Source organism: Citrus clementina, unplaced genomic scaffold, assembly GCF_000493195.1.
Source record: "Citrus clementina cultivar Clemenules unplaced genomic scaffold, Citrus_clementina_v1.0 scaffold_3, whole genome shotgun sequence".
NCBI lineage: Eukaryota > Viridiplantae > Streptophyta > Magnoliopsida > Sapindales > Rutaceae > Citrus > Citrus x clementina.
Genome location: NW_006262339.1, coordinates 11,834,428 through 11,848,304, shown reverse-complemented (window position 1 = coordinate 11,848,304; position 13,877 = coordinate 11,834,428). Strand labels below are relative to the sequence as shown.

The 13,877-nt window shown below is 37.7% G+C and overlaps 1 protein-coding gene across 1 annotated transcript; it reads right to left on the bottom strand.

Moving 5' to 3' along the window:
• Positions 1-4,482: 4,482 nt before the first annotated feature.
• LOC18047268 lies at positions 4,483-5,170 on the bottom strand (the record flags this gene model as incomplete). Its single annotated transcript, XM_024186991.1, has 3 exons — positions 4,483-4,642; positions 4,903-4,958; positions 5,057-5,170. Coding segments are annotated over 3 exons (285 nt in total), but the record flags the coding sequence as incomplete, so codon positions are not given.
• Positions 5,171-13,877: the final 8,707 nt, after the last annotated feature.

Below are 13,877 nucleotides of genomic sequence, written 5' to 3'. Positions count from 1 at the left end.
TTTGAGAGTCTGCTCGCCTTCACTCGGTCGAGCGGGCTTAGGCTTGGCATATGGTTTTGCCACATGACTGGCTTTTAGACTTAGTTTTTTGCATGTCTAGGGATTCTGCTTGCCTTCGTTCGGTCGAGCAGATCCTGGCACGCTTGGCTTCTGATCTCACCATAAACAGGCTTTGAGACTTGGTGAGCCTTTGTATGCCTTAGTAAATATTTCGATGCTTGGGGATTTTGCTTGCCTTCGCGTGGTCAAGCAGATCCTGGCACGCTTGGCTTCTGTCTCGCCATAAAACAGGCTTTGAGACTTGGTGAGCCTTTGCATGCCTTAGTGAATATTTCGATGCTTGGGGATTCTGCTCGCCTTCGTTCGGTCGAGCAGATCGTGGCACGCTTGGCTTCTGTCTCGCCATAAAATAGGCTTTGAGACTTGGTGAGCCTTTGCATGCCTTAGTAAATATTTCGATGCTTGGGGATTCTGCTCGCCTTCGTTCGGTCCAGCAAATCTTGGCACGCTTGGCTTCTGTCTCGCTGTAAAACAGGCTTTGAGACTTGGTGAGCCTTTGCATGCCTTAGTGAATATTTCGATACTTGGGGATTTTGCTCGCCTTCACATGTCGAGGCAACCATCGGGAAAGTCCCATCTATGAACTCATCCAGGTACTGATTTCTCACCAAATCTTCAACCTGGGTTTTGAGATCTCTGCATTCTGCAGTGGTATGGCCATGAGTGCCATGGAACTTACAATAGCGTCCTCTATCCCTCATGCTGGGTAGTTTTGTTATTGGGGCAGGGAGGTACAGTAGTCCCCAGTCCTTTATAGCCTCGTACACCTCGTCCAGGGGCATCTTTAAGGAGGTATACCGTCCATAGTCCTGGTTTTGGTCGATCATGTGCACTGCCCTTTCACTATTTGCGCTGTTCTGAGTTGGAGGCGGTGGCAGTGCTTCTGGTCTGCTCCCTCTACTACCGTGGGAGTGTGGATGAAGACCACCTAATGCCGAGTCATGCCTTCTCCAAGGCTCCCTAGCTGGTGAGCGAAGAGGTTGTGCCCTGCTGCGCTGATACTATGGTGGCCTTTGATAAGGCTAGTAAGCGGTTATCCGACCTCCTGCACCACTACCTGCGGTCTGGTGGTCCTTCCTCCTGATCGGCCCATTTCTTGGTAATGCTCTCTTCTCTTTCTTTCCCAACCCTTCCAGCTGGTCTGTCTTAATCCGAGCTGCCTTTTCTTCCTCGATCTCTATGTCTCTTTTAGCCTGCTCGTATGCAGCTGCATACGTCTGAATAGTTGGGCTTCTCAAGTTGTACCACAGCCTTCCTATCTTCACTCCCTCTTTCAATCCCCTTTGTGCCTGAGGATGGTTGAAGGCTCCCAAATCGAGGACAACACAATGAAACCTTTTGATGAATTCCTAAAGGGTTTCTTGCTCCCCTTGCTTCATGCTTTTCAACTCCATCATGTCATCTTCTGGTGCCATTGCCTCACGAAACTGCTCTGTAAATTCCTGGCACATCTGCTCTAAGGTTTTAATGCTCCCCTGAAGCAGTTTCCTGTACCACTCGCGTGCACGTCCCTCTAGGGATAGTGGGAACACCCTGCACCTTTGGGCTTGAGATAATCCTTGTACCCCGGTTATATCGTTGAAGCGCTCTATGTGTACCAGCGGGTCAGTTCGTCCCGAATATCTAAGGTCTGGGAGGCGGAAATCTCTTGGAATGATTGCCCTCATGATCTCTGCTGCGAGCGATGATTCTCCGTCCAGCATTATCCTCCAACCAGGAGCTCTGCTCTTTCCTTGCATGTCATCAATTGCCTACGCCAATCTGCGCACTTCCTCCTCCAGCTGCACTACACGACCAGGGTCACGTGCTGCAACTTGATCCTGCTCTTGCTCTACATCATGTAAGTGTTGCCTGAGCTCTGTTTCCTCTGCATTTGCCACCCCATCATCCTCATCAAAAATCTATCTTGCTGGGGATTGCTCTTCCTCTCTGTGAATTTCTCCCTGCAGAGATAGGTTACCTCTCTCACCACCAAATCTCCTGGTGGTTTGACTTCTCCTTATACTATCGTGACCTGGTGCCACTCCACCATTTCTCACCCTTTCCTCCTGGGTTCCCCTTCGTTCACTCCGCAGCTCATGTAGGATGGTTGTCAGGGTCTCCATCTGCTTTTCCATCCGTTCCATCCGGTCAGACATGGCTTTTTCCCGTGCTTCACTGGCTATCTCCCTCAACGTCACGGAATCATTAAGCCGCAAATCACCCCTTTGCGCACTACTTCCTCCTGCCTCCATTGTTTTTTCCACTTGCTTTACTCCTCTTCTTACTATCAATAGAAGCTTTTTGATCAGCTCCCCACAGACGGCGCCAAAATGTTGATGCGAGATTCTGGTTGCCTTTTCTACCAAGACTAGGACCTCTGCTCGACCAACTCTACCAGATCAGGTTCTCTCCTCATAAGGCTTCTTCTCCGAAAGTTCCTGCGTACACAGAAGCAGGTCAGAGTACGCCGGTTGTTTCCCCGGCGTAAACCCTCCGATGCTCAAGTCAGATATGAAGGTTCTGGGAATGTTTGCCACGAATCTTATGGCTTTTCTCTAGTACCCGTTCTTTAGAGCTCTCTTTTCTCAGTTATAATCTCAAAAATGCTAACCCTTTTACCTTCGTTGGCTACCTTTTTATAGGCCACCTCTGAACTCAAGCCTTCCCTCCATTCGCGGTTGTTATCTCCCCACCTCTCGTAAGTGGATGCCCCATTTCCGTAGTCGTGGATGGTTGCGTGGCCTTTGTGCCTTGATTATCGGACTGGAGAGCATGTCTCACCAACTGTCGTTGACCGGGTCTCCTCTACTCAGCCCTTAGCAGGAATGCAGTAGGAATGGCTTTATGCTTCCAGCCGAAGATTGGCCTTGTGGATGGCGTACTCGTGGACGAGCCGGATATTCCTGCTCCTGCTCCCCCGGATACCAGATTCTTACCAGATATACATGTTCGAGGAGCCCTGCTACCAGATGTCTGCTCATTAGTGTTGGTCTTCGTTGAAGAATATCCCACAAACACCAGTGATGACCAAAAACAAATGTAAGTTGCTCTAATTACTGCTGATAATTTCAATTTTCTATTGAGAAAACAAACCATCTTCACATTTACGCAAAGTGGTGGAAACATTGAAAGATCATGCCAGCAAAGCTGTTGTGAATACTGTGGACCATTTGGGTTCTGTGACTTGTAAGGTTAATGATCTCTTAGATGCAAAGGTCGACGAAGTTTCGGATGCAGAGCATCGAATATCTTGCATGAACAGGTATGCTTGTAATTCAATCATCAGAGGTTCCTGAGATTATTGATGAGTGTATTGCAACTATAAATTGTTTTCCTTTTCTTACATAACCGAGCATTCCTTTGATCATCCATCCGAAGTCTCTTCTTTAAGATTGATTTCACTGCATTAAAATAGTCAGATTCAAGTTAGTGGTGGGTGCAGTCCAGAGTCAACTGCCATTTTGATGCCATCAAGAATTGCCAAAGCATTCAGCATTTTTTCTAAGCAAGTTTTCCTAGAGATGGAAGCAGCCGTGACACCCCATTTGAATTTCTTATAATACAAGTCGAATCTGCTTTTATTCTAAATTTAAAGATGCATCGACTTTTGGTGATTCTGCCCAAGATAAAGTGTATGCAGAAAATTGTTGCTCAATGTCAGCGTTGCTAAGTCTGTAATCTTTCATCTTAGCAATGCTATAAAAATGCATTTTTTTTTTCTTTGAGGCTTCAGGCAGAGGGATTGCAGCATCAATTTCCAATTTTTTTCGAGCATATTTATAGCCACAAGCACATGATAAGCACCCTCCCGAGAATTCCAGCATGTGAAACAGTGCTGTCTACGATTTTATCTTTTCTGGGTTCCTTTTGGGTGACAAGAAATCCCTTGACGCTTGCTATAGAAAAATCTTGATTTTCGAACTTATAGAGAGACGCCTGATAGGATTCCACCAGCTAGATGAATTCTAAAAGCTTGAAGGCTATCGAGGCACGTTAAGCTGAGGGCCACTTGGTAGCCAAGTAGGTACCTCCTGCGTCACACAATGGTAAAGAATTGCATCAATGGCTGGAAGAATATTAGCACTAATGAATTCTTCATTCTATTCACTTTACGAAATCAATATCAGATTGAACTGTTTTGAGGGTAAACAGAAAAGCCCTAGAAGTGAGGTCTGGCAATCTAGTTAGGCCCAAACTGAAAGAGTTGGAGATAGCTTGCCAATAACTTTATTGAAAAGGTCTAAGGGAGGATTGTAACATTTACAGCTGCAACCTCTTGCTAAAACCCAATGATTGAAAAAAAAAAATTATAATTCACAGCTTTGAAGATTTCAGCTTTCCGATAATTTGAAGGTTTACATTATAAAACGAACACTATAGATTCTCTTGTTACAAACACGTCAACTAATCCGAAACAAGATGGCGAATTAAAGTAATACAGTTCCTACTATGAATGATTCTCCAACTGCCAAAGATAGTATGATGTTACAATTCCGTTCCATGACCAAACTGTTCGATTGTTTTTGTCGCAAGTGTAAGCACATCTACAAAAGCAGAAAATGATGCACGAAGAAACCCTGCCTCAACTGCCTCAAAGTGCCTGAATCAGATGAGAAAATAAACAAAATGTCCAAGAAAAGTTGATATACTAAAGAACAATGGTATCTTAGAGGAAGAACTCTTCTGAAGTAACATATTTGAAAATTTTTCAGGAAAAGGGGAAAAATGATTATTGAACGAGCCACACAAAAGTTCCAAATGAATATTGTCTCATAGGATAAACTGATAGATGCAAATTGAATAAATATTGGACAAGAATGAAAAATCAGTTACAAGAATGACCAAAGAATAGAAACTTACACTAAAAGTTTCCCATTAATCACAGATATCTGCCTTTTCAATTTGTCTGGTTGCAACTGCACTTGGAAATTGAATTCAAGTAGGAATTTATTGAACAAGCAATAAAGTTAAAGGAGCAAAGTATGATCTTGGGAATAGGATCGTGGTGGATCACCTCCTTATCAATAGCTAATGCTGCATACACAATTGATGCATTCTCATTGGACTCGTAATCCACTTCAAAGTCACTGCATGGGAAAAACCATTTTCTAAGAAACAACAAAACATTTCAGGTACAGTTCCTCTAAAAACTTTCTGAAAGGGGGAGAAAGAGCACTACACTGTCATGGGATAAAAATAGATAACTCGTAAATAACAGAGGAATTACAGATGCTCTGTCCTGTTCCTCAACTTCCAATAGTATATTATCCTCAATGCCAGCTTATTCAAAAATCTTTCAGAACTATCCAACATTCTGATAATAGTACCACTGACTTTATTTTTTTATGGTTCACACAACTTATAACTAAATTACAAATTAGTTCGCGTGTCCAGTAAACTATCCGATCCACAATTTAACAATATGCGCCACGGCCCATTGATTAAAGTAAACACTATAACATTTTACAATCTTTCCATTTTAATATTGGTTTTAATTATTTACTTTATATTTTAAGTGTCGCTGGTTTTTAATAAGTCAAAATCAAGTTGTTAGTTGGTTCCTTATTTTGTGGATTCATGGAGAATGATGGAGAACAAGCTTAATGCTTGCTTATTTTTATACTTGTAGCTTTGAAGTAAAGCTCTATTTAAAGCTTGATGTTGTTCAATAAAAGAGTGTCTTGAGTGCTATTATTTTCGCAACTTGTAAATTAAATTTTGTGAGTTTATTGGTTTCTCAAATAACCAATATTATTTTGAAGGTCTAGAGTTCCTCGAATTAACCTATTCTTATTGATTTCCTTCTATTTTGTTCAAGTTACCTTTCCAATCATTTGTGTTTGTATCATAAGTATTATCTTTAAACTTTGTTTTCAAGTTTTGATACTAGACAATAATAAAAGAAAGTTATAGCTTCAACCCTAAGAAATCATCGTTAGCCTCCTCGAACACCCATGCAATTGTGTCATGCTTGAAATGAAAACAATTAATAGAATCAAAACCTATGAAGCAGACGTCTTCAATTTATTCGATATATTGCAACTCAATAACCACCTCATATTCATTCTAAGCAATCAGATTTGAGAAGAAAACATCTTTCTAGCATTAATACCAACACAAACAACACAATACAAAGCATAGCAGAAGCTAAAAACGCAAACATATAGCAGTAGAAATTAAACATTTTGGTATATTTTTCTTTCCTCTTTTAGGAAATAAAGCTTTGAAGGCAATTGACTGAAAGCCATTTTAAAAAACAAACCTTTAATATTTATACAAACAGCGTAAGAACAAAATGGAACAAACCCACATTGAATAACCAACCGAAGCATAAAATTTATTGACAGAGGAAGATAACAATATTGAATAAATAAGGCAAAATTAACATTTCCCAAGATGAGAAAAGTCCCAGTAAATGGAGACTTAGTTGAACCTCTAGCATAATAAATATATATCACAATGTTAAATTAAAGAAACAGAAACAGCTAAGAGAGAGAATTAAAACCAGCTAAATTCCCATTGCGATGGGTCGCAAGACAGAGCAGCTGCTATCACTTCTATTCTTCGCTGGGAAATTTTTTTTAAAACTGCTAGGAGGGTCTTAAGTAGGGAAACGGGCCGGGTTTTTTCATTTTGAATTTAACCAGAACGGGCCGATTTTTATTTATTTTTTTTGGGTACAACTTTTGGGATAATGTATAGATTTTTTAAAGTAACTTTTTCTGAATTTTTTTTATAGATTTAAAGCTGGTCAAAATCCAAAATTTATAAGTAAAACTTTCGAGTAAAATGATACTAATTAGGGTGGTAGATTTGACCCACTTATTATATTTTACCAACCCCTTTCAGTTAACGCTATTAAAAATTTTAAACTAAACTTTATATATCAACATACCTCATTGAATCGCGAACTTAGCTTTATTACGATTTTTTATCTTTTTTCCAAGCACTGAAACTTATAAAATCTATTTCAAAAAGAAAAAAAAATCTCAAAATCACTATAATCTCTCTCTCTCTTTTTAAAGATTTATCCATCATTACCATAACCATAAAAAAATTAATATTTCTTCATCATCTTCTATTGCGTGCTATAAATTAATTTCTTCCAAAAGTAAAGTATACAATATTTAAGAAAGAATTAAAAAGTTTAAAAAAATTAAGGTTTAAGAAAATAAATTAGTTAAATTATATATTAATGGAAATTATCATGTGGGTGCACTTAAAAGCTATTTACTCTTTTAAATCATTTCATACAAAGATAAAATAAATATTAGTATAAAAGTAATTAGTGGGGGCTGGTGAGGTACAACGAGGGGGTCAAATATCACAACTCTATTAATTATTTTCTTATCAATAAGTTTGGCAATTGATCTAGTTGAGCTCAGGCTTGGCCAACCCCTAGCCTTGCCCTTATAATTAAAAATAAAGGGTCTTAACTTTCAAAAGTTTGATCCTCAAAAGTAAGGGTTGGACTAGGGTCGGCCTTTTTCAAGTCAAGTTCAGGCTCGAGCTTTATCCACACTTTGCAATAACCTTTTAATTTTTAGATACTTTAGTAGGACTCCAACTCTTCATTCTTTATTAATTATATTGTACTATTATTGTTCCATTTTATGATAAATTTGGTTGTAAGGCATTTAATAAATTAACTTTTTATTTAGCTTTATTGAAAATCCAACATGTAAAAATCTAACCAAATTAGCAAGTAAATAAATCGAATACAAAATACTATCAGTTTGAGGAGTGAGTTTTGACCACATTTGTAGTGTATGTGTTCTAATTTTTAAGTATTATTTTTTTAATTTTGAAAATTAATTTAAGGGTCAAAGGTTGAGTTAGGATTTTTTATAAAGTCCTAACCCAGACTTGAATGTAATCCGGTCGAAACTTGATCCTTGACCCTTTAAATTCAATTAAAAACCCTAAAAATTAAAGTTAGGTCAATCAGACAAGAACATGGTCTAGTCTTTTTGCCATCCTTATCAATTATGGAAAGAGTAACGTTATACTTACTCACTTTATATATTCAATTGGGAATTTCAATAATATGATTTTTTATGTGTCACAATAAATTGCAAAAAATAATAAGTCAATAATTAATAATAAAACTGTAACATATGCACTTTAATTTTCCTAATTAAGTGTATTATTTAATTTTTTCCCTTCGACATTAATTTTAAATTTGTCGGACTTGTTCCAAATTATTACGGTGAAGTTGATACAACACGATTATCTGACATTATGAGTGGTGATTGTTAAATGTTATGCATTTCTTAAATAAATCATGTTTGGATTATTTTAAATTTGTCACGACATAAAATTGAGACAATTCGAACACAATTCAATGGCTGTGTCGTTGGATTTTTATTTCAACACGGGTCTCGCATTAGCTTAATTGGTAGTAAGCTTTAAAAAAAAATGGAAGCTAGTTTCTATAAATAGAAAGAGGGGAGTTGGTTTCCAAAAATGGAAAGAGAGGGGGCGCGTGAGAGAAAGAGAAATTGACCCATTTGACCCAACCTGACTAGCGAAGCCGACCCGACTCCAACTCTTGTTTTCGGCCACCGTTCCAGTCAAGTTTGGTATCGATCTGAAGTTTGAGCGATGCCGGTCATATCCCCGCTGTCATCGTCGCCGAAAAACAGCCAGAACACGGGTGATCGAAGCTTCAAGGACCGCGACTCAACTCGCTTTTGTCGCAGTTGATTTCGCCGAATTTAGGCCGCATCACCACTTAGATCTTGATCCTCAGCTCACCCTCGTCGTTTTCCAACCAACCCCGCCATCTATAACTGCCGTTTTGGCTGCGAACAACTGTCAGAAATCTTGCGGTTTGGGAAGTTCGATCCGCCATTGTCGCTACGCCTGGGGGGTCATCATTGGCACCATTGGACTGATCGAGGTAAGAACTATCAGACCTGAGCTTCTCGTCGCCGTTGACTGAACTTCGGTATCGTTGACCGGCATGGGCAATTTGGTAATTTTGCAAACTCTGGGATTATTTCGTAATTTCTGAAATTGGTGGATGATTTGGTAATTTCAGACTAGGGCAGTGAGGTAATTTAAGATTTCGGGGGAAATTCGCTAATTTATGTTGTTGAGGGCATTTTAGTAATTTTGCATTCTAAGGGTAATTTCATAAATCCAGAACTTGTGGTTAATTTTGTGATTTGAATTGAGAGCAATTAGGTAATTTAGGATTTGGAGGATAATTTGATAAATTATGGTTCCGATAGCAATTCAGTAAATTTCGATGTCAGGGGGATTTTGGTAATTTTTGGATATAAGGGTAATTTTGAAATTTATGTATCTGAGAGTTTCCTTTCAAGCTTTATTTTGTATTGTTAGATGTATTTCATGTTACAGATAATAATTATGTCGTTTACTTGATTAGGAGGACCCGTGATAACTTCATGAAATGAGAGTTATTATGGCAATTCTAGACTTAAATCAAGATCACTTAGAAAGTAATGATGTGTTTTTATTACATTTTTGTTACGTTTTGCATAAACATTCATTTTAGTTTAGTCTTAATAAGTTTTGCTTGATTTAAAGTAATTTGTGCTCAAAACATGTGCATAATTGTAGGTTTTCAGAAGTTTATAATTCATGGAAGGGATGCTGATGCAATAGGTTGGCAAAAAGGAGGAAGAATATGACCAAAAAATAAGGGAAACAAAACCTAGATCAGTGCAGTGTTATAGCTGTTGCTGGAGCAACCATTGCTGTAGCAATCCTGGAACAACGACAGAGAAAACTTAGCACGGGATATCTGCAGAATTGCAATCTACAGTTTTCTAATTTGACTCATGCTCGCCCTAGGCTTTTGTTTACCCTAAGTTTCAGTTATAAAAAGGGGCGCGCATCACATAAAACGGCGGAAAGGAATTAACATTGGAAAAATCAAGAGGAAAAGAAGAAAACAATATGAATTCAAGAGAACCAAGCTGTATCAGTGAAGAATCCAGCATAGTTATTTGGATTCAATCTTCATTGTTCTTTTCGTTACTCTTTGATTGAACCGATGTATTTCGTGACCAATAGTTTGCTATGTGTTTTTCTTTTTCAAAGTATGAACTAAACTTGCTTGTAGTTGAGTGACAAACAATCTCAATGGGTTTTTGACTATTCTTATGAGTTGCTATATAATTGTTGTAGCATTTTACTCTAGTAGCTATTATTATAACTGTTATTTCGGTTGATCACCCATTTAATGGTTCAAGTTAAGATAGAGTCGCAAAAGGCCTGTCTTAGTGGATATTATTAGAGTAATACTTGATCTTAATTTGAGTTTCCTGGATTAAGTTTATCTTGAATCCCATAAGGGCTATACTTGAAGTTAAGATTTGTGAAGAACTAGACATAGACACTCATCTTGTAGGGTGGAGAGAATAGATGTTCATAATGCCATGCCGTAGGTAGAATAGTAACTGGTCATTGTTAAGATACTTAAGGGTATGAGAAGTCCAACACGCGACAGCTGAGGATGCAAAATAATTATGCCCAGTGCTGTAGGAATTGTTGTAGCAACTTGTGCTAATTTGATGAAAAGCAGTCAACCCATGAAGAGAGTTTGATCATTCAACTACCTCATTCTCATTTCATTTTTTTACGCAATTTATCTAATTTATTTCATTAATGCAATTATTTGATTTATTTCTTTACAATTTTTAATTTCGGTAGTAATCAACTTTAACTAGGTTCATCATGAAATAAAGGTAGATTGCACTATTGTGATTGCTGTAGCATTTCTAGTAACATCAGTCTCTGTGGAGATGATCTAGAATATTCATCACTTTATTACTTGTTGTGTACACTTGCACATTGGCATCAATAGCAATTGAGTAATTCACCAACAACCCGTGAATGAGAATCAACCCACGGACGTTGTTGATACCGAGTCTGAACATCGTCACTGTGAGTGAAATATACAAAACCTATTTTCATAGTATATTCTAATTTTACGATACAATACAACATGTTTTGATAATAAGTATTTGATGCTTCGATTTGATGATTTCCTAGAAAATGGATTTTTATTTACGTGATGATATTTATTATTATTAAAAATGAGTTTGATTAATGATTTTATTATCGTTTTTGAGTAAATGCATGATAATAGAATTGAGTGGATTTGAGATATGTTAAATAAAAAGGAAATGAGATTTCAGATGTGATTATATGTTTATGTACATGTGTATAAAAGGTTGTTTGCAAAATTATTGGACAATACCCTTTCCCTCTAGATACAATGATACAAATGATATGAGATGATGGGTCTTTGGGGCCCGTCTGAATATACATAGAGGCTTTGGGCCGTGTGCTTGGGCGCTTTTGCCTTTTGGGGGTATATGCCTCCAGTATAATGATTACAAAGATACGGATATTGAGATACAGATGATATAGATGGGATATGATGATACAGATGAGATGAGAAGCCTTTGGGGCCCGTTTGAGTACACATAGAGGTTTTGGGCCGTATACTTGGGCACCTTATCCTTTGGGGACCAGATTATACATGCACATATATGATGAGATATATGAGATATGAAATGGCATTTCCACGTCTATCCGTTGTAGCTCCAAGGCATGATAGTTCCTTGATTGTCCGTCCGTCGAGGTCCGGATATGATGGGTTTATTCCCTTGGGTTCTTGTTTGGTGATAGTTTTTGGTATTTAGTATTTGATATTATGAATGTTATGATTTCATTGATGTTATGCAGATTTATGTAATATTGTTATTTCAGTGCATGATTTTAATTAAATATGTTAATTTAAGTTCTTATGATATTTTAATGAAATTGATTTGGGAAAGATTAAATCATTTTAAAAAAAATTATTTTTCAAAAACTACTATCCACTCATTGAGTTTTATACTCACCCCATTTTTATTATATTTTTCCCGCCACAGGAGATTTGCAGATGCATCAGTCGACCCAGCAACAATAGTTAGATTTGAAACTATGGCCACGTGATGGTGTTAATCCTAGATGTTTTGTTGAGATATTTTGAATTATATAATTTATTATTTATTTGTGATTAAGGACAAATTATTATATTCTTGACATTATATGTTTGAAGGATACTGGTATTTGATTGAGGAAGTTAGTTGTGGAGGTTGATTGAATATTGTATCATTTTTTGGAGTGTTAATTTTATAAATTGCAGTTTGGGGATGTCATAATTATATAGGAGACTTTGCCGAAATTTTGGTAGAATTCTTAGACATTAGAATTATTATTAATTTGGTTAGGCGAGTTAGATAGACTCGTCCTGGGGACTCGGGGCGGGTCGTTTCAGTTGGTATCAGAGCACAGTTTTAGATTATGTAGACTTTGTTGTTGTGATTAGAATAAGTTTTGCTGTTGTCAAAGTCGTAATTGATATTTTGTGAGCACTATCATGATTCGTTGTAGCAATAGGGGTGGTTGTAGCTGTACTAAATCAGTAGATGGGTTGACTCCAGGAGATGTACCTGCGGCGGAAAATAATGCTGTAAACGAGAGAGTAGTTGAGTCTTCAACGCACGAGGTTGCACAACAGGCACCAGGAAATGTACCCAACCTTGAGCAGTCAATTGATAAACTAGCTGAGATTGTGACTACAATGGTACATAATCAGACTCATCTGTATGCCGGTCATGTATACACTATCGAGCGTGTACAAAATTTAGGGGCAAAGAGTTTTAATGGTTTTGGAGATCCACCTGAGGCAGAGTCGTGGTTTGTCAAGTTAGAACGTATTTTTAATATGATGAGTTGCTCAGAGGAGGATGGACTTTCCTTTGCCACTTTTCTACTTGAGGATAAAGCTTATCATTGGTGGCAAATAGTAGAACATCAATATCAATGACATGTTGCAATTACTTAGGCTTATATTCTTATTGATCCTGGATCCACGCATTCTTTTGTTTCTCATGTTTTTGCTATGCATTTGAGAGAGAGAGCATGAACCACTGGATTATGGTTTAGTTGTTAATACACCTATAGGGGGTCAATGCTTGCCGAGAGTGTGTATTAAGATTGTATGATTAAATTGGGTGAGCAAGAATTTAGGGCGAATTTGATTATTTTAGACATTCGAGATTTCATTAACATTTTGGGCATGGTTTGACTTGCATCTCATTATGATACTATGGATTGTTTCAAAAAGGAAGTTATGTTTAGAAAAGTCAGGGAAAACTGAGGTGAAATTTTGTGGTGAGTGTAGAGTTTTACCGTCATATGTCATATTAGCCATTGGTGCTAGACGGTTACTAAGAAAAGGTTGCTCAGCTTATATCGCACGTGATAGACACTAAAGTTCGGGAGTTGAGATTGGAGGATATTCTAGTAGTCCAACAGTTTCCAGATGAACTTCCAAGGATGCCACCTAATAGGGAGGTTGAGTTTTCTATTGATTTAGTCCCTGGAACAACTCTTATATCTATAGCACCGTACAGGATGGCTCTAGTTGAACTAAAGGAACTTAAGTTTCAACTGCAAGAATTGGTGGATAAGTGATTTATTAGACCTAATGTGTCTCCGTGGGTGCTCCGGTTTTGTTTGTTAAGAAAAAGAATGGTGCTTTTAGACTCTGCATTGACTACAGATAATTAAACAAAGTTACAATACGCAATAAGTATCCACTTCCATATATTGATGACTTGTTTGATCAACTTCATGGAGTGAAAGTATTTTCTAAGATTGATTTACACTCAGGATATCATCAGCTTAGAATTAAAGAGGTCAATGTTCTTAAAACAACATTCAGAACCTGTTATGGACATTATGAGTTCTTGGTGATGCCATTTGCGTTGACTAATGCTCCAGCAGCTTTTATGGATTTTATGAAT